Source organism: Megalobrama amblycephala, linkage group LG7 (assembly GCF_018812025.1).
Source record: "Megalobrama amblycephala isolate DHTTF-2021 linkage group LG7, ASM1881202v1, whole genome shotgun sequence".
Classification (NCBI taxonomy): domain Eukaryota; kingdom Metazoa; phylum Chordata; class Actinopteri; order Cypriniformes; family Xenocyprididae; genus Megalobrama; species Megalobrama amblycephala.
In genome coordinates, this window is record NC_063050.1 from 5,965,470 (window position 1) to 5,987,802 (window position 22,333).

The 22,333-nt window shown below is 42.7% G+C and overlaps 1 protein-coding gene across 5 annotated transcripts in view; it reads right to left on the reverse strand.

The window, feature by feature from the left end:
- Positions 1–22,333, reverse strand: part of LOC125271592 (NACHT, LRR and PYD domains-containing protein 12-like) — a 296,158-nt gene that overhangs the window by 203,936 nt on the left and 69,889 nt on the right. For 3 of the 5 annotated variants that reach the window (XM_048195693.1, XM_048195696.1, XM_048195695.1), the window contains 2 exons: positions 14,900–16,759; positions 5,386–6,211 (listed from right to left, as the gene is read on the reverse strand). The exons of 1 other annotated variant lie outside the window; for it this stretch is intronic. In XM_048195693.1, coding sequence (XP_048051650.1) covers positions 15,604–16,759 — 1,156 coding nt within the window. In that variant the 3' untranslated portion in view covers positions 5,386–6,211; positions 14,900–15,603. Of the gene's footprint in view, positions 1–5,385; positions 6,212–14,670; positions 16,760–22,333 lie in introns of those variants that run through there. One more of the 5 variants, XM_048195694.1, reaches the window with a different exon arrangement.

The following is a 22,333-nucleotide window of genomic DNA, read 5'->3' on the forward strand; positions in this document are numbered from 1 at the left end:
TGACGCGTCGACCTCCACCACGAACTGACGTGAGGAATCAGGGGCAATGAGAATGGGAGCCGAAACGAAGCGACTCTTCAGTTTGGTAAATGCAGCCTCCGCTGCATCGGACCACCTGAACGTCGTTCTGGGGGAGGTCAAGGCGGTCAGAGGCGTGGCTAGTTGGCTGAAATTGCGAATAAACCGCCGGTAAAAATTGGCGAACCCCAGAAACCTCTGTAGGGCCTTACGGGAATCTGGACTTGGCCAATCCACCACAGCCTTAACTTTGTCAGGATCCATGCGCACTCCCTCAGACGAGACGATGTACCCTAGGAAAGAAACAGACTGTGCATGAAAATCGCATTTCTCCGCCTTGACAAAAAGCCCATTCTCTAACAGACGTTGAAGCACTCGTCTGACGTGTTGCACATGTTCCTGGAGAGATGAAGAAAAAATCAATATGTCATCCAGGTAGACATAAATAAACTGGTCGACCATATCTCTCAACACGTCATTGACGAGTGCCTGGAAGACCGCCGGGGAGTTGGACAGCCCGAAGGGCATGACCAAGTATTCAAAGTGCCCCCTAGGGGTGTTAAAAGCGGTCTTCCATTCATCCCCCTTCCTGATGCGAACCAAATGATAAGCGTTTCTTAAGTCCAATTTAGTGAAAACGGATGCTCCTTGCAACCTCTCAAAGGCTGAAGACATCAACGGCAAAGGATAAGTATTCTTTACCGTGATGTTATTCAGCCCTCGGTAATCAATACAAGGTCGCAAGGAACCATCCTTCTTCCCCACAAAAAAGAACCCCGCCCCCGCTGGAGAAGAGGAAGGACGGATGAACCCCGCTGCCAGAGAATCAGAAATATATTTCTCCATGGCCTCCCTCTCGGGAGCGGACAGAGAGTATAATTTGCCTTTAGGCGGAGACTTACCGGGCACTAAATCTATAGCACAGTCGTAGGGACGGTGCGGAGGAAGAGAAGCAGCACGGGACTTACTGAACACTTCCTTCAGATCCGAGTACTCCGTGGGCACGTTTGACAAATCCACCACCTCTTCCTGTAACACAGAAGCAGACACAGTGGAACAAGCAGACAAAAGACAAGACCTGTGACAATGAGTGCTCCACTCCGTGATGGAGTGCTGCTGCCAGTCGACCTTGGGGTTGTGTTCAGTGAGCCAAGGGTGTCCGAGTACAATGGGTGCCAGTGGGGAGTCCATGAGAAGAAACTTGATGCTTTCGGTGTGGTTGCCAGACGTGACGAGAGTAATGGAATCGGTAGACTGAGAAATGTTGGGGAGCCGTTGTCCGTTGAGTGCGTTGACTGTGATCTGCTGGTTGAGTAGAATGGTGGGTAAGTTGTTGTTGCGTGCAAAGCCGGTGTCCATGAAGTTCCCCTCAGCCCCAGAGTCTAGGAGTGCCTGGCAGGTGAGGTTGTGTGTGGCCCATCTCAGTCTTACCGGAAGGAGAGTGGATGGTGAGGACTTCTCGGCGGAGATCCCACCCGATAGTAGCCTCTTCATTACTACCAGGCTTGGTCTTTTACTGGACATGACCGTAGGAAGTGGCCCGTTCCGCCGCAGTACAAACATAATCCCTGGGATCTCCGCCTTTCTCTCTCCTCCCGGGAAAGCCGAGCTACAATGCTGCATGGGTTCAGGATCGGATGAAGGGCCGACCGTGTCCGCTGAGCTGGCCGACCGTCCCTCCGCTCCACGGGAAACAGGACTGGGAAGAGCGAGACGCTCCAGCCGCTGGAGGCGAGCATCCACTCGTAAGGCGAGATCGATGAGTCCATTGAGGGTTTGAGGAAGGTCCAACACGTAGATCTCTCTGTGGACACGGTCGGCCAACCCATGCAGGAATACATCCCACTGCGCCTCCTCGTTCCATCGGCACTCCGCCGCCAGGGTGCGGAACTCAATAGAGTATTCGGCGACCGTGCGATTTCCTTGTCTGAGCTCAGTGAGTTGTCGAGCGGCGTCCTTGCCCGCCACCGCACGGTCAAACACCCTTTTCATCTCGGCGGCGAGTGCCTGGAACGAGGCGCAGCACGGGTCCTGGTTCTCCCACACCGCCGTTCCCCACAAAGCAGCCTGACCAGTCAAAAGCGTCAGTACGAACGCCACCTTGGATTCTTCTTTTTCAAATGTGCGTGGCTGCAATGAGAAATGCATGGAACATCTGGTCAAGAAGGCTCTGCAAAAGTTTGGCTCACCAGCGTAGGTCTGCGGAACCGGGAGGCGTGGCTCTGGCTGGTCCATTCGCTCCGGAGGTGTGGGGGGAATCGGCGGCGTGGGCGGCGCAGTGGGAGCGCGAAGTTCTTGAAGCTGCTGGGAGAGCTCGGACACCTGCGTCACCAGCGCTTGAACAGCGCGTCCGGTTGAAGAGATACTCTCCTGTTGTTGATCCATACGAGAAATGCTGTGATTGATGAACTCCGTCAACGCTGCTGAACTTGCTGCATCCATAGTTGGTCAGATCGTTCTGTCACGGAAAGAATGACAGATGCAAGTGCAAGTTAATCTCTTTATTAGAGCTTCACACCAGAGTTAGTCATTAAACGAGGAGAGACAGTAGCAGGAGAGTGGTGACGCAGGGACTTCGATGGGCAGCTGGAAATCCTGTGGTGAGGTGAGATGGTGTCGTGAGTCCGTGAGTCCGTGCGTCCGAATCCGTGAGTGCAATCCAAAGTGAGAGTCCGACGGAGAACAGGAACAGGAAACAACGACGAGGTAATCCACTCCGGGGAACAAACAAACACGAGAGAGCACAGGACACAACACCAGGATTCCAAACAACGATCTGACAAACACGAGACGAAAGACAAGGTGTTAAATAGGCAGATAATGATTGCACACAGCTGCCGCTGATCAACAATCAGCGGCGACGCCCACACAGAACAATCAACCAGACACACCCACACAAACACACAGACACCAGAATGAGACAGCGGATTGATCAACCGTGACACTGGCTTGTCAATCACTGCCATGACGTTCCTTGTGAGAGACGAGCGCGGCTGCACGCTCCAGTAACTTTCCACACTCCACAGGCGCCGCATGCAATGTTTTTGTCAGGAGACAGGAGTAACAACTGCAGATTATGAGTTACCTGCGGTGAGTCCGACATAATGGATCCACTAACATGACACAGCGAATGCCGGTGGTAAACACTCGTGTTCCAATACTCGTGCACGAGTTTTGGGAGGCGTTCCCTCTAAATGAGCTGTGAAGGAGGGGGGCTGTTCTTACGCATGCGCTCATTTAAAAAACTCAGTAACAGTCTTTGGTTTCTCAGTCATCAAAAACATCCTCTGTAGCACCTTTAATCTACATCTATTTTAGTGTCTTAAAGGATTAGTTCACTTTCAAATAAAAAATTAGCCCAACCTTTACTCACCCTCAAGCCATCCTAGGTGTTTATGACTCTCTTCTTTCTGATAAACACAATCAGAGTTATATTAATAAATATCTTGGCACATCCAAGCTTTATAATGGCAGTGAACAGAGGTCACGAGTATGAGCTGAAGAAAGTGTCTCCATCCACACCCATCCATAATAAACGTACTGCACACGGCTCCGGGGGGTTAATAAAGGCCTTTTGAAGCAAAGCAATGAGTTTGTGTAAAAAAAAAAATCCATATTTAATAAGTTATGAAGTTAAATATCTAGTTTCCACCAGACCACCTTCCCTATTCAACTTCAGTCAGTTAATCTTTTTCCGTGAGTTGAATGGGAAAGGTGTAGGATGTAGTGTAAGCATTCTGAACTGCGAGAGTTTTACTTTATAACTTGTTAAATATGGATATTTTTTTACAATAACGCATCGCTTCACTTCAGAAGGCATTTATTAACACCCTGGAGCCGTGTGGAGTACGTTTATGATGGATGGATGGATGGATGGATGTGGATGGAGACACTTTCTTCAGTTCATACTCATGACCCCTGTTCACTGCCATTATAAAGTTCGGATGAGCCAGGATATTAATATAACTCTGATTGTGTTCATCAGAAAGAAGAGAGTCATACACACCTAGGATGGCTTGAGGATGAGTAAAGGTTGGGCTGATGACAAAAAACACAAAAAACAAAGTTCCACACTGTTTGCTCTAAAAGCTTTTGGAAACCAATCATTTTCACCCAAAGTAGTAGCATGATACCATTAAACAAGAATCAGATCAGAGGCTTCAACAGTGTATGGTCTTCACTTGAGTGGGCTTTTTCTAAATGCAGTATGATTTATATTTACATGATTGTGACTCACACTCAGTAACTATGTTTAGCACTGTGGTTGTTCATATCATGTACTTGTCTAACTTTAATTTTTTAAACTATATTGTTACACACACACACACACACACAAAAGCAGTGTTTCCCAAGCCTGTTCCTGGAGGCACACCAACACCACATTTTCAAACTATTCCTGATCAAACACACCTGAATCAACTCATCAGCTTATTAGAAGAGACTCTAAGACCTAAAATGAATGTTCCTGATGAAATAGTTTCAACTGACAGTTTATCTGCAATGATCTGGACATTTTTAACCCCCTGAATGAGATCTGGGCAGTAGTAAATTGTGCTTTACCTGCTTCACTATTCAGACTCGGCTCGTCTCTCTTAGGATTTATCAGATCAAGTTCATCTTTCAAAATTGTTGCAGTCCAGACCTCCTCCTTATCCTCTTCTCTGATAAGAGTCATTTGAAGATCATTCTCCAGACGTGTCTTGACTTTGAAGTAGTTTGGGGGAGTTTCTCTTCTGAGTGTGATCCCTTCTTTGGGATGGATAGAGGCACCTGGAACGTCAAGAATGTGTGGCGTTTTCATCCGAAATGGCCTGTCAGGTCTGGGATGCTTGATTGGGTAACTTGACTTTTCATTCTTCTCAACTTTTTCTTTTGCACAATCATCAAATGGAAAAAAGTAGACATGTAGAATGAGAGGAACTTTAGAACACATGTAGAGAAGAAGATCGCAGTGTTCATCCACTCGCATTATCCAACTTATAATTAATGTTGTAAGAGAGAAGGATGGTTGGACAATCTTGGCATGGAATCGGGTCAACTGTCAGGAGACAGGAGTAACAACTGCAGATTATGAGTTACCTGCGGTGAGTCCGACATAATGGATCCACTAACATGACACAGCGAATGCCGGTGGTAAACACTCGTGTTCCAATACTCGTGCACGAGTTTTGGGAGGCGTTCCCTCTAAATGAGCTGTGAAGGAGGGGGGCTGTTCTTACGCATGCGCTCATTTAAAAAACTCAGTAACAGTCTTTGGTTTCTCAGTCATCAAAAACATCCTCTGTAGCACCTTTAATCTACATCTATTTTAGTGTCTTAAAGGATTAGTTCACTTTCAAATAAAAAATTAGCCCAACCTTTACTCACCCTCAAGCCATCCTAGGTGTTTATGACTCTCTTCTTTCTGATAAACACAATCAGAGTTATATTAATAAATATCTTGGCACATCCAAGCTTTATAATGGCAGTGAACAGAGGTCACGAGTATGAGCTGAAGAAAGTGTCTCCATCCACACCCATCCATAATAAACGTACTGCACACTGCTCCGGGGGGTTAATAAAGGCCTTTTGAAGCAAAGCAATGAGTTTGTGTAAAAAAAAAAATCCATATTTAATAAGTTATGAAGTTAAATATCTAGTTTCCACCAGACCACCTTCCCTAAGAAGATCGCAGTGTTCATCCACTCGCATTATCCAACTTATAATTAATGTTGTAAGAGAGAAGGATGGTTGGACAATCTTGGCATGGAATCGGGTCAACTGCACAGGTTCTGTGGTTATTCCCTCGTCTTTTACGCTGAGGACTTTCACAGCATCTTTGAGAGAGGGGTCAGACTCTCCTAAACAGGCGTAATGGGGCAGATGAACTTCCTCCAGTTTCCCTGAGATCACCGTCACGTCAATCACTGGAGCGATCCGGTTGCACTGCAGCCTCTCCAGCTCTGTGTTGAGGAAGTGTCCGTCTACGGTACAGTACTGAAGGGTGACGTCACAGTCACAGACCCATCGCATTCTGGTCCTGACACACTCGTAACGGCCTGGGTCAGTGCTGACCCTGAACTTTGACCCTCCTTCATCTGTACAGGCCGACGGCTCAATCTGAACCCACTGATCAGAATCAGCTATATGGACACAAGATTGACAGTTCAGCAGTGGGTGAATATTGAGCCCAGAAGGTTTGGAGTCAGAGAACCTGTGAAGAACCAGAAGAAGGAGGAATGAAAGAGTCAGATGGTTTTAAACAATGTAAAAAATTAATTGTTGAATAAACTAATAAATAAAACTCGCCGGTTCACCGGTGACTTAAACTAGGTTAGTTAGCATGAACTAACAATGAAAAACACTAAAGTGTTTATTAATCTCAGTTAATGTTCATTTTAATGTTTATTAAATCATTATTAAAACCATCTGTCAATATTATATAATGGATCTGAACTAACATGAACTAACAATGAACAGTTAAATTTTTTATTGACTAAAGTTAAAGATTAATACCATAACACATGTATTACTCATTGTTAGTTAATGCATAAATGAATGTTAACTAATGGGATCTTACTGTAAAGTGTTACTAACAACTCAAAATCAACAACATACTAACAGTCTACTATAAAAACCCTAAAGAGTAAATCTGTCACAATTCACACACCTTTCTTTGTGGAAAATGTACCATCAGAAGATTCTGAACATTAAATAAATTGGTATAGTTTAATGAGAGTTTAATTTGAACTTCATTGGCAAAAGTATTTTTATGTAGACAGACCTGCCAACCTTCGAGTACCAGTGTGACGGGACAGGACACAAGTTTTTTTTTTACATTTTTTAAAAACATTTTTAATTAAGCGGTTAATTTCATGTTTTACTGGCGCCCTCATGTGGGTTGTGTGAGAACTGCAGGCAAAAATGTTCAATAAGATGGGAGATGACGCAACACAGCAGTTGCAATGTGTACTGCACGCTTAGAGATTGAACGGATGACAGGCATATTAGTTTTACAGTGAGTGACTGGCCTATTTTCACCCCTTTCATGGCTGAGAGAATGGAATTCACCCGAGCAGGAGACAGATGTGCCTGCATCGTAGTGGAATCCCAGACTACCCCTAGATAGTTGGTAGTTTGAGCCGGTAGAAGCACACTCTTCTTGGCACTGAGTCTCAACCCTAACCTTCTCATATGTGACAGAACTACATCTCAATGTTGAACTGCTTGTTGCTCTGATTGAGCTAGAATCAACCAATCGTCGATATAATTTAGCACGCGGATGCCCTGGAGTCTCAGGGGAGCCAGAGCTGCATCCATGCACTTTGTGAAGGTGCGGGGTGAAAGAGATAGGCCGAACGGAAGAATCTTGTATTGGTAAGCTTCGCCCCTGAAAGCAAACCTGAGGAACTTCCAATGTGAAGGATGGATTGATACATGAAAGTAAGCGTCTTTCAGATCTATTGTCACGAACCAGTCCTTGGACCTGATCTGTGTGGTGATCTGTTTGAGTGTAAGCATCTTGAACTTGAGCTTTTGCAGTGAACGATTTAGCATGCGTAAATCTAGAATGGGACGCAACCCTCCATCCTTCTTCGGAAAGATGGAGTAACGGCTGTAAAACCATGACTGTTTGCTGGGAGGAGGAACCTGAGAATTGTTGGAAATCTCAGAAGCATAGACCAGGAGACTTTGGGATCTCTTGAAGCAGAAGTTACTCTTTATTGAGAAACACGCTGTGCGTCGCTGTGGTCATCCAAAATCTGACTAAGGCAGTGTACATTGAAGTTTATATACATTTTATGGGGCAGTGCTTAGTGATAGAGACAAAGCACCAGGGAGATAACAAAGCATGCAAATGAAGTATTCAGGTATAGGAACCCGCCCCAGACGCTAGAGTGTCACAAGTCCTAATTCAATCAGCATACCTATTCAAAGAATGGGAGAGGGGCTCCAAGAGCCATTAACGACTAAAGGTGAGAATCTCAGTAATCTGTCCCATTAGACATACAATAAAGAGAAACAGGAACTGGCAGAAAACTCTTGCTAGAAACTTTGCTAAACAGAATCATTCATCTGATGTCGTCATCTTTACCTTAAAATGCTAAATACAATGTACTTCACCTTAGTATTTCATGTGAGGTTATGTCAGGATGTAAGGTCATCAGATCTTAAAAAGATTATTAAATTTGCAATCCCACAGAATATATATTCTCACTAATATATATAGGTGCTGGTCATATAATTAGAATATCATCAAAAAGTTGATTTATTTCACTAATTCCATTCAAAAAGTGAAACTTGTATATTGTATTCATTCATTACACACAGACTGATATATTTCAAATGTTTATTTCTTTTAATTTTGATGATTATAACTGACAACTAAGGAAAATCCCAAATTCAGTATCTCAGAAAATTAGAATATTGTGAAAAGGTTCAATATTGAAGACACCTGGTGCCACACTCTAATTAGCTAATTAACTCAAAACACCTGCAAAGGCCTTTAAATGGTCTCTCAGTCTAGTTCTGTAGGCTACACAATAATGGGGAAGACTGCTGACTTGACAGTTGTCCAAAAGACGACCATTGACACCTTGCACAAGGAAGGCAAGACACAAAAGGTCATTGCAAAAGAGGCTGGCTGTTCACAGAGCCCTGTGTACAAGCACATTAATAGAGAGGCAAAGGGAAGGAAAAGATGTGGTAGAAAAAAGTGTACAAGCAACAGGGATAACCGCACCCTGGAGAGGATTGTGAAACAAAACCCATTCAAAAATGTGGGGGAGATTCACAAAGAGTGGACTGCAGCTGGAGTCAGTGCTTCAAGAACCACTACACACAGACGTATGCAAGATATGGGTTTCAGCTGTCGCATTCCTTGTGTCAAGCCACTCTTGAACAACAGACAGCGTCAGAAGCGTCTCGCCTGGGCTAAAGACAAAAAGGACTGGACTGCTGCTGAGTGGTCCAAAGTTATGTTCTCTGATGAAAGTAAATTTTGCATTTCCTTTGGAAATCAGGGTCCCAGAGTCTGGAGGAAGTCCAGTGTAAAGTTTCCACAGTCAGTGATGGTTTGGGGTGCCATGTCATCTGCTGGTGTTGGGCCACTGTGTTTTCTGAGGTCCAAGGTCAACACAGCCATATACCAGGAAGTTTTAGAGCACTTCATGCTTCCTGCTGCTGTCCAACTTTATGGAGATGCAGATTTCATTTTCCAACAGGACTTGGCACCTGCACACAGTGCCAAAGCTGCCAGTACCTGGTTTAAGGACCATGGTATCCCTGTTCTTAATTGGCCAGCAAACTCGCCTGACCTTAACCCCATAGAAAATCTATGGGGTATTGTGAAGAGGAAGATGCGATATGCCAGACCCAACAATGCAGAAGAGCTGAAGGCCACTATCAGAGCAACCTGGGCTCTCATAACACCTGAGCAGTGCCACAGACTGATCGACTCCACGCCACGCCGCATTGCTGCAGTAATTCAGGCAAAAGGAGCCCCAACTAAGTATTGAGTGGTGTACATGCTCATACTTTTCATGTTCATACTTTTCAGTTGGCCAAGATTTCTAAAAATCCTTTCTTTGTATTGGTCTTAAGTAATATTCTAATTTTCTGAGATACTGAATTTGGGATTTTCCTTAGTTGTCAGTTATAATCATCAAAATTAAAAGAGATAAACATTTGAAATATATCAGTCTGTGTGTAATGAATGAATATAATATACAAGTTTCACTTTTTGAATGGAATTAGTGAAATAAATCAACTTTTGGTAACACTTTATAATAACTCACGCTATGAAGCATTAATTAAGCATTAGTTAATAGTTCATTCATCACTTATAAAGCATTAATAGACATTAGTAAGTAGTTTATAAATACAGCTATAATTGCTTTATTCTTGATTTATAAGCATATCTATAATGTGTTTAATAACTTTATTTTCATACTTTATTAATAATCAATTTATCATTTCTAAATTAAGTATTACATTATTTACAAACCAGTTATTTAGGAGTTGTCAGTAGTTCATTTAGTAAGTGTAAGTAAATGATTAATAAACTATTTAAACATTCATTTATACATATTATTTAGACACATAGTAATAGTTACTTAGTGTGTTAGTAAATGTTTTATTAACACATATTCCTACTGCAATTCATGATTAATTCAGGTAGTTATAAATCATTTAGAAGTAGTCAGTTAACTATTTTTGTGAGCTCATCTAAAGTGAGGACTATTTATGCTTTATAAAGCTTTTATAAATGAGATTTAAAGGTTCAGCGATCTTCTGCACTGCTGTTCTCTAATGTTTTAAAGTTAGTACCGAGGTAGTTTTGACACTAGGAATATGTTAATAAAGCATTTATTAACACACTCAGTAACTAATACTATATGTCTAAATAATAAGATGCATAAATGTACATTTAAATATTTTATTAATCATTTACTTACACTTCCTAAATGATCTTATGAACCACTGACAACTCCTAAATAACTGGTTTGTGAATAATGTAATACATAATTTAGAAATGATCAATTGATCATTAATAAAGCATGAAAATACAATTATTAAACTCATTATAGATATGCTTATAAATCAAGAACAAAGCATTTATAGCTGTATTTATAAATGGCGTACTAATGTCTATTAATGTTTTATAAATGATGAATTAACTATTTACTAATGCTTAACTAATGCTTCATAGCGTGAGTTATTCTAAAGTGTTACCCAACTTTTTGATGATATTCTAATTATATAACCAGCACCTGTATATTGTGCTTGGTGAATATACTCTTGCCCTCAGACGGAGAGATATTTTTGTTTTTGCTGTATATAACGGACAGACAACACCAAATAAGACACAGCGCTGCTGAAGACACAGAAGCTGGCGTTCTTTGTTCTCAGGAGTGCTTTATAGTTTCCTAGACAAGACTTAGACTAAAGACTAACAATACAAAGAACACTAGATGGAGGCTGATAAGCATAAAGAGCCGAGTAACACGTAAGAAAACATGTATAATAATCTGGCCCAGAGGTGAGAAAACAGCAGAGAAAATTAGAGTAGAGAAGAAACAGGTGTGGAAAAGATAACTGTCCTGCAAAGACAAACAGCTGAGTATAAATAGCAATAATGACAGGAGGAAAAGAAACGGAGGATATCAAACCTGTCACGGCACACACAAAGACAAACAGGGTAGGTCCAATTGCAGGTATTTATTGGGGAAATCCAGCAACGTAATCCTTATAACAGGCAATGGTCAAAAATCCAGGGAGACAGTCCAAACAAAACAATGACATGAACGAAGACACAAAGCAAACCAAAACAGAGACTCTGGAACCAAGAATGAAGACACCATGACCAGAGCAGAGACAAACCAGGTATAAATAGACAGACACTAATGAACAAACACAAGACAGCTGGGTGCAATGAAACAAGGATAATGAGTCCACGAGGTGAGTATGGGTAATGTAGTTCGTGGGGTGAAAACCAAAGTCCAGGATGGAAACAGTCAGGGTTGGAGTGCCCTCTGGTGGCAGACAAGGGCACTCCCAGTAATGATCGTGACATTACCTCCCCTCAAAGGAGCGGCTACCAGACGCTCCACCAGACACACAAAAACAAAAACACAAAAACTCAGGAGGGAGGTGGACAGGAGGAGGATCAGGGGGAGGGATGGCGGGCCAGATCCAGGGTGCCCAACAGCTAGCCAGGGCGGTGCTGGAGGAACTGACCAGGCTGGTTCCAGCGGGTCTGGAGTCCTGGCTGAGAGCCAGGGTGGTGCTGGAGGAACTGACCAGGCTGGTTCCAGCGGGTCAGGAATCCTGGCTGAGTGCCAGGGTGGCGCTGGAGGAACTGACCAGGCTGGTTCCAGCGGGTCTGGAGTCCTGGCTGATTGCCAGGGTGGTGCCGGAGGAACTGACCAGGCAGATTCCAGCGGTGCAGATGGCCTGGGCAGTGGCGGCAAGGCAGAAAACCTGGGCGGCGGCGGCAGGGCAAAAGGCTTGGATGACGGCGGCAGGACAGGACCAAGGGTGCTCCGTGGCCATATCAGGGAGAGCGGACAGCTCGGTGATGGCAGCAGGCTCGGGCTGCTCAGGCAGCAGGGCAAGGCGCTTCGGTGGCGCCAGCAGGGCAAGGCGCTTCGGTGGCGCCGGCAGGGCAAGGCGCTTCGGGAACCCACTAACAACCACCAGAGTGGTCTCCAGGCCTTGTAGGACGGAGGAAGCCCTTTTCCTCCTTCTCCTCCGCTTATGAGGGTGAGGCGGTGGCTCACCCAAAATGGACTCACTGGCTGGAGCGGGCTCTGGAGTGGACTCACTGGCTGGAGCGGGCTCTGGAGTGGACTCACTGGCTGGAGCGGGCTCTGGAGAGGACTCACTGGCTGGAGCGGGCTCTGGAGTGGACTCACTGGCTGGAGCGGGCTCTGGAGAGGACTCACTGGCTGGAGCGGGCTCTGGAGTGGACTCACTGGCTGGAGCGGGCTCTGGAGTGGACTCACTGGCTGGAGCGGGCTCTGGAGTGGACTCACTGGCTGGAGCGGGCTCTGGAGAGGACTCACTGGCTGGAGCGGGCTCTGGAGTGGACTCACTAGCTGGAACGGGCTCTGGAGAGGACTCACTGGCTGGAGCGGGCTCTGGAGTGGACTCACTGGCTGGAGCGGGCTCTGGAGAGGACTCACTGGCTGGAGCGGGCTCTGGAGTGGACTCACTGGCTGGAGCGGGCTCTGGAGAGGACTCACTGGCTGGAGCGGGCTCTGGAGTGGACTCACTAGCTGGAACGGGTTCCGGGAAGACCTCCAGGCCTTGAGAACTGACTGAAGCCTTTCTCCTCCTCCTCTTCCTTCTCCGTGAGTCAGGCGGTGAACCTGTGCCCACCTCCTCTGTGGACTCTGGAGCGACCTCACAGGCTGGAGCGGGCTCTGGAGCAGATTCACGGGCTGGAGCAGACTCTGGCTGAGCATGTGTTGCCAAACGACTCTTGTGGGAGAGATAGCCGACAAAGCCCCAAAAATCCAGGGTCTGGAGCCCCTCCAACTCACACTGAGGTAGCGGGTCATCGAGGCACCCATTGAAAATCCCTTTTTGCGCCTCATCATTATAGCGCAGCCCTCTCGCCATGGTCCAGAAAAACTGGGCAAAACCTCCTACCTCTTCTCCCTCCTGTCGCAGAGCCAGCACCGCCCGAACAAGAGCCATCCGCTCCCTCACCGTGGCTGGAGGAGTGATCCAAATCCCCATCCTGCTGGATCCTGAATTGATGGTGTCTTCTGTCATGGCACACACGAAGACAAACAGGGTAGGTCCAATTGCAGGTATTTATTGGGGAAATCCAGCAACGTAATCCTTATAACAGGCAATGGTCAAAAATCCAGGGAGACAGTCCAAACAAAACAATGACATGAACGAAAACACAAAGCAAACCAAAACAGAGACTCGGGAACCAAGAATGAAGACACCATGACCAGAGCAGAGACAAACCAGGTATAAATAGACAGACACTAATGAACAAACACAAGACAGCTGGGTGCAATGAAACAAGGATAATGAGTCCACGAGGTGAGTATGGGTAATGTAGTTCGTGGGGTGAAAACCAAAGTCCAGGATGGAAACAGTCAGGGTTGGAGTGCCCTCTGGTGGCAGACAAGGGCACTCCCATTAATGATCGTGACAAAACCTGACTCATGACAACCTCAAACTGAGTAGTGTATCACTGAGAAACTTATTATGATGGAAGCTCAGGTTGAATAACTATTTCTTCTAATGTTTCATCATTGGACTCACATGCAGATTGATATGGTAAAATCGACACCATCGCTACTGTCTTTACAGTGTGTAAAGACACTGAGCTTTCGGTCGCTGAGCTAAGAAGAAAACAGAGCTGAATCAGTTATGGTAATGGCCATTTGTTTCTGACTTACGCTGTAAGCAGTAGACTAATCACAACAGACTTGGCCGTCTGGCAAATCAGAGCAGAGCAGGCTCTCGGAAAGGAGGGATTTAGAGATGTAATGGAGGCCAGCTAGTAGTCTCTGTGTGAGTAAACCTCACTCCTCTGATCTCAAAATGCTCTAGAGACTGATGATAGGGGTTGCAGCCTTTAGCCTCCTTGTTAGAGCGTCTGACTCCCATGCCGAAGACCCAGGCTTGAGGCCCGCGCAGAGCAGGGCGAGTTAGACCTGTATTATAAACTTTTTTTAAGGGGTATGCAAGATTTTGAGTCCCCTTCTTTCAGAATAATGTTTTTTTTTTATAAGAAATTGAAATTTATAGCATATTGTTAAAGGAATTAGAGAAATAGATTTCAGTTTTAGCTTCAATTATTTTAGTACAGTGAAACTAAATTGAAATAAGAAATGTTACCTTTGAAACTAGCTGAAATGATTTTTTCTCATTTTCATTTCAGTTAAAGTTTTTATTTTATTTCAAGGAATATAATCACTTGGAAAAAAAGAGCTGGATTCTATTTGCTACAACTATCCTTTTAGTAAAATTCTACATTTCATGATTTATATACAAAAATGTACATCAGCAATTCACCAACAAGTACAAATACACAGTTAGACAAATATAAAACTAGCAATAAATTTGCTTTGACACTGAAACGAGTTCAGTGTCAAAGCAAATTTATTGCTAGTTTTATATTTGTCTAACTGTGTATTTGTACTTTACCTTCCCTGTAGAACATTTACTTAGATGTGCAAAAACTTTTAAAACATTTGTAACGCAACTAATGAATATTTTGATAACTTCTGGCTGAGCTCTGGGGTGATGGAGGTGGTGAAGACATTGACGGCATAACGGTGAGTAATATATGGTCTTTACAATCATTTATATTGTTCAGAAACGATGATGAAGATGAAGATACTAGATGGGAAAGGGTGGGAGATGGAACTACCTCACTGAAGTCAATCAGCCAGTCCTCATCCTCTGTTGTCGTGACTCTTTTCTCCGTTGTTGTCTGACCTGGGGTGTGAGCCAGCGACTTGTAGTAGGGCTGAACGTCCAGGGCAAGGGTCAGCTCTGTCCTCTCTTCCTCTGACACTGGCTGATGTGTTGTGGAGGGTGCTGGTTCACCGTCTGCGGGGTCGAGGGTGTTGCTACGGGCTCTGGGTCTGGCTGTGCTCTCCGGACACAGAATGACAGTTTCTCTCAGTTCAGTCAGGTGGTGTCTGGGAGTTCGAGGCGTTGATGGAAAGTAGCCCCAATCCGGAACAAGGTCTTGAGGGTCTCGTCGTCCAGGAAGCTGGTGATTACCAAACAAATAAAGTCTTTAACAAATGAAAAAAGATCATGGCTTTCCTGAGCCCAGACGAGCATTATTGCCCTCTCGTCCATTTCGGGTGGTCCAATAATCTGTCACGGCTGTGTTCACGAAGGAAGACGAAGAAGAACAGTTCAATCACAAAGTAAACCAAAATTAAATTTTAACAAGCAGACAGGCAGGAACAACACAACATGTAATGATGGTGATCGGAAAAGAAACTGAAATCAAACAGGAACATATATACACAAAGGGAGATTAACTAATGACGTGCAGCTGTGATGGTGGTTAGTGTCCATGGTGACTGATCAGACCAGAAGTGTGAATCAGACCAATGTTCAGAAGTGGTAAAGCTTCTCTTCCTGAAGAACTGAGATGAATTTAGCTTTCACATCATCTCTGTGCTTGCGTATAATGTCACAGATCTTTCTCATGCTCTCCTGACTGGTTAAACTCTGTGTGATTTCTGAATATTGTTCCTCGTGAATCAGTTGCTGCTGACACAGTTTATCTGCAATGATCTGGACATTTTTAACCCCCTGAATGAGATCTGGCCAATGGTCATCAAAATATCTTGCTTTATCTGCCTCACTATTCAGACGTGGCTCGTCTCTCTTAGGATGAATCTGATCAAGTTCATCTTTCTCAATTGTTGCAGTCCAGACAGTCTTCTGATCCTCTTCTCTGATAAGAGTCATTTGAAGGTCATTCTCCAGACGTGTCTTGACCTTGAAGAAGTTTGGGGGAGTTTCTCTTCTGAGTGTGATCCCTTCTTTGGGATGGATAGAGGCACAAGGAACATCAAGAATGTGTGGCGTTTTCATCCGAAATGGTCTGTCAGGTCTGGGATGCTTGATTAGGTCACTTGACTTTTCATTCTTCTCAACTTTTTCTTTCAAACACTCATCAAATGGAAAAAAATAGACGTGTAGAATGAGAGGATCTTTAGAACACATGTAGAGAAGAAGATCACAGTGTTCATCCACTCGCATTATCCAACTTATTATTAATGTTTTAAGAGAGAAGGATGGTTGGACAATCTTAGCATGGAATCGGGTCAACTGCACAGGTTCTGTGGTTATTCCCTCGTCTTTTACGGTGAGGACTTTCACAGCATCTTTGAGAGAGGGGTCAGACTCTCCTAAACAGGCGTAATGGGGCAGATGAACTTCCTCCAGTTTCCCTGAGATCACAGTCACGTCAATCACTGGAGCGATCCGGTTGCACTGCAGCCTCTCCAGCTCTGTGTTGAGGAAGTGTCCGTCTACGGTACAGTACTGAAGGGTGACGTCACAGTCACAGACCCATCGCATTCTGGTCCTGACACACTCGTAACGGCCTGGGTCAGTGCTGACCCTGAACTTTGACCCTCCTTCATCTGTACAGGCCGACGGCTCAATCTGAACCCACTGATCAGAATCAGCTATATGGACACAAGACTGACAGTTCAGCAGTGGGTGAATATTGAGCCCAGAAGGTTTGGAGTCAGAGAACCTGTGAGGAACCAGGAGAAGGAGGAATGAAAGAGTGAGATGATTTTTATACACAAACAGGGTACAAAATGAATGAATTAATAATAAACTAATCAATGACGATGACTTTAACTACATTAGTTAGCATGAACTAACAATGAAAACTACTAAAGTGTTTATTAATCTCAGTTAATGTTCATTTCAGTGTTTATCAAATCATTATTAAAATCATCTGTCAATATTATTTAATGACCTGAACTAACATGATCTAACAATGAAGAATTCAATTTTTATTAACTAAAGTTAAAGATTAATACCATAACACATGTATTACTCAATGTTAGTTACTGCATTAATGAATGTTAACTAATGGGATCTTACTGTGAAGTGTTACTAACAACCAGTGATGGGATTACTTTTTTCAGTAACGAGTAATCAAACGAATTACTTTTTCTCCCGTTACAACGCCGTTACCGTTACTGACAAAAAAAATGCCGCATTACTATAATTGAGCTCACTGAAGCGGTTTTCATTCAAGTAAGCTCTCTCTCAGCCAGGACCTGCAAAGTTTTTTTCTCTGGTGTGTGCTGTGGTTAGTCATACACAAATATAATTTTAAACTAGGGATGTCCCGATCACGTTTTTTTGCCCTCGAGTCCGAGTCCGAGTCATTTGCTTTTGAGTATCTACCGATACCGAGTCCCGATCCGATACTTCTATAATACATGAAAAAGAATAAAGAAGAGCGAAAAAAACAGATCCAGGAACAGTGCTTTTCAGGTTTTTCAGGAATCTAACAATCGTTTTCACGTACAGAAAATGGATAAAGTAATCAAATATAAAATATCACTGCATATTATCTTTACTGTATAAAATAAATAAAGATTAATCATTATTGAAGTTACAAAAACTATTCAGTCAAGAGCAGTGAGTGATTTCTTTGTTATTTGTTGTTTGATTTAACATTAAAAACAGGCAGCAGGAATCGTTTTTTTTTCCCTATAGGACATGCACGATCCAGTAGTGTTACACATGCGCTGTCTTTCTCGACTAATATACGTTCACTTAAGACATAATCGACTATGTTTGCTAGGATACTCGCTAAGACGGGCATGTTGACATAATTTTTGTATGAACTTGTCCGCTGAAGCGCAAGACTTGAAAGAGAACTCAGTATTTGCGCGCTGACTGAAATAAGCATGTGCGCGCTTCGGATGAGTGCACACAAATCTTCTCACAGCGCGTGCGAGTTCTCTTTCGCGTCTTGTTCTTGAAGGTTTAAATCAGCAAGGCTTAAATGAGTTAGTTTAAACACAGACAGCAACGTGTGCTGTTCAGGTCTCACCTGTATCAACACCCGGGTGATGACGGCGTAAATGACTGGACATTAGAGCAGACGGCACTCGCAGTTAACAGTTTACAAAGAGTGACTGTTTTGTCCACGCTTTCTGATTATCGTTGTTGTAACGTTTTGCGCATCCATCGACTGAAACATACATTATTTGAACTCTGTCTGTCTGTTTTCCACGTTGCTATTTTAAACAAACCATATTAACCAATAGATGCGTCGTCATTCGAGATGGACCGCGGTGCAAGTGCGTACCTAACCGTAAGTGGAGAACCGTAGGGTTCGTTTTTTTACTGAGAACCGTTGCACCCCTAATACATATATATCCGAGTCCTGATCGGGAGGTAACGTCCGATTCCGATCGAGTCTGAAACCACGTGATCGGGCCCGATTTCCGATCACGTGATCGGATCTGGACATCCCTATTTTAAACTGATAATAATGTACGATGCGCTGTGTGTGTCTGTCAGAGCATGCGAGCTGAGCGCGAGCTCAAACCAGAATACCCTTTTTGATGCTTGATCGAAAATATGTGAAATGAGATTTTTTTCTAGTCGACTAGTAGTTCATTTAAGCTATTAGTTGACTAATCACATTTATATTAATTTAATTTCTTAAATACTGGAGAGAATAAACCATAATAAGGAGCGTTTACATAATATAGGCTATATAGCACTCAATGGCACGCATAATTGCCATAAAGAACCGGCAAAAGTAATGATTATGAGTGTGACAAAAACAGCAAGGAGACATTTTAATTGTTTATTAATAAAGTAATGTTTTCTGAATCAGTGTCGGCTGCAAAGATGAAGTTGACATTGCTGATTCTCATTGCTGATCATCTGCTCATATGGACGCGCCTAGAGAGAGAATGCACATTTCATTCGGATTAGGCTACATAATCAGAGTAGCCTCTTTCTTTTCGTTTTTAATTACTTCATTTTCGTTAAAGTAGATATTTCAAGCATTCTATGGATATATTTCTCATGTCTGCGAGGCAAGCAGCCTCTGAGTTTCGGTTCTTTTAGCCTATAAGACGCGCTCCAGTTCACGTGCCAGCGATCGTGCCCGCGCCTCCATGTCATGATTTTATTGTCTGCTATATTTGCTTGTTATATATTAAATCCAAGCAATTGGTTGATGAAACATTGATTAAAATTAAGATACAATTTTTACAAAACGAAATTCACTTCAAAGAAAGACTTTCTACAAAGCAAAACTTAATGAAGTGGTCAAAATCATATCTGACCCACTCCATGTCTCCCGATATATTTGCACATCTTATGATGCATCTTACTCATGCTGTTCACTTTTCATAATCGAATAAATTGATTTAAAACATAACATAGGACTATTTAAACATAAATATGAAACTACGTTTTCTTTAATGGCTACCAACACAGTACAGAGAAATTTCATGTCGTGAGCAAGAGACTTATATGTAATATTGGGGGAATTCAATTTATTTGGCATATTTATTTATTTATTTATTTATTTTTTAAAGTAACGCAATAGTTACTTTCCCTGGTAATTAGTTACTTTTCTAATGATGTAACTCAGTTACTATTTGTGAGAAGTAACTAGTAACTATAACTAATTACTTTTTTAAAGTAACGTGCCCAACACTGCTAACAACTCAAAATAAACAACATACTAACAGTCTACTATAAAAAACCTAAAGAGTAAATCTGTCACAATTCACACACCTTCTAACAACTGTCTTTGTTGAAAATGTACCATCAAAAGATTTTGTACATTAAATAAATTGGTATAGTTTAATGAAAGTTTAATTTGAACTTCATTGACAAGTTATTTTTATGTAGGCTCTGTTTTACTAGCCGACATGAACTCTATATTCTCCATCAATGAGCTCAAGTTGAATAATGTCTCAAGTATTCTATAAATCTGTGTTTTTAACTGTGGTGAAGCGGGATAATTTCACAGAGGTGGACAGATAAAGGCCAGCAAGCAGTCTGGGGTGGACAGAAATGTTCATTATCCAAACATAATAAATTAGTTTGACTATGAAGAACTGGACTGTTTTAGTGCTTACAACACAACTGTCTACAGTTAAAGGGATAGTTCACCCAAAAATGAAAATGTGATGTTTATCTGCTTACCCCCAGAGCATCCAAGATGTAGGTGACTTTGTTTCTTCAGTAGAACACAAATGATGATTTTTAACTCCAACCGTCGCTGTCTGTCAGTCAAATAATACTAGTGGATGGGAACTTCTACAATAAGAGTAAATAAAACTTGCTTAGACAAGTCCATATTAAACCCTGCAGCTCATGGCGACACATTGATGTCCTAAGACAAGAAACGATCTGTTTGTGCGAGAAACCGAACAGTATTTATATAATTTTTTTACCACTAATACACCACTATGTCCAATGTCCATTCATCACTCGATTCGTTAGGTCTGATCGCGCTCTGACAACGGCAGTGATGTCTCGCTCTCATTGAAGTATATGCGCGAGACATCACTGCCGCTGTCAGAGCGCAACCAGACCAAACGAATCGAGTGATGAATGCCGTTGGACATAGTGGTGTTTTAGAGGTAAAAAAATGATATAAATAGCCTACTGTTCGGTTTCTCGCAAAAACCGATCGTTTCGTGTCTTAAGACATCAATGTGTCGTCACGAGCCGCAGGGTTTAATTTGGATTTGTATGTCGTGTTTTATTTACTCTTATAGTCCAAGTTCCCGCTGACTTGCATTATACCACTGACAGACGGCAGCGGTTGCAGTTAAAAATCATCATTTGTGTTCTACTGAAGAAACAAAGACACCTACATCTTGGATGCGCTGGGGGTAAGCAGATAAACATCAAATTTTCATTTTTGGGTGAACTATCCCTTTAATTGTGCTTGATTGTGATTGAGGGAGTGCTGGAATAGATCAAGTAATACTGAGTGAATTTGATTATTTCTGTCTTATTCCTCACCTGCAGGCATATTAATAGAAAATAAGATCACACTACAGCTAGAAAATTACAGAAAATTAATAGCAAATTACAGTTTAGAGATCATGTGATCAGGAGCTTGAGAAATACTGATAAATCAGTCTGAGTCAGAGTCCTCCGATTGCTGAGCTTTTGCTTAAAAACTAACTGAGATGAAAAATAATTTGTTTATAGTCCCTGCACAGTAGAGACTTGATAAAGATATATTTATTGGTATCTGCATCTGTTATCGGCCAAAATATGCTGACAAATATGATCATATCAGGAATCAGCAATAATCCAATATCATGCATCTCTAGTGTTTAGTGATGAATGAAGAACAGAGGATTGAACTATTAATCACAGTCTGGAAAAAATCCTTCACTAAGACACAGTATATTTCACTCACCCGGTTGTGTGTGTATAACTGTTGTTTCTCACAGGAGGTTGTTTAATGTCACACAGACACACTGAGGAATCAGGATAAACCATAAATCCAGCATAGAGGGGTTCAGTGAATGTGGTGTTGAATGTGTGTAAGTGTGTGAGTGTGTGTGTGTCAGAGACGCTGTAGAAGGACAGAGTGCTGGCCGACACGTCCACATACACTCCTACTCTCTTAGAGGATGAACGGAGGACAGGTATATAAGTGATGTTCTTATTGTGCCAGACAGAGAAACTGATATTAGAGCAGTTCAGACTCCAGGATTTGTCATTGAATCCAAACCAACAGTCTCTTCCTCCTGTCCTCCTGATTCCTTTAAACGAAACTGATACATTAACATATCCGCTCCATTCAAACTCCCAGTAACAGCGTCCAGTCAGACTCTCTCCACACAAAACCTGAGGAACAACATCAAATCTCTCTGGATGATCAGGATACGGCTGATGATCTTTCACATATGTGATCTTCCTGTTCCTATCAGTCAGAATGAGGCGAGTGTTTGCTGTGTTTGGATCCAGTGTGAGATCACAGGCATCTGAACACAAGAAGAGAGAAACATTGGTAACACTTTACAATAAGGTTGCATTAGTTAACATTAGTTAGTTAACATAAACTATGACTATGACTATCATGAACAATGCCTGTAAACAGCCTTAATGTTTTAAGGTTAACTTACTGTACATATTTACATTAGTTTATGTAGCAGTTGACACACTAAGGGTGAACATTTCTAACTCATCTTACCCTAAAGGTAAAAATGCCATTGTGTACCTTATCCGCATTATTTATTAATAAGGCATTGATTTGGGCTGTAAACATAATTGTGAAGTGGAAACCATCTGAACATTAACAGATATG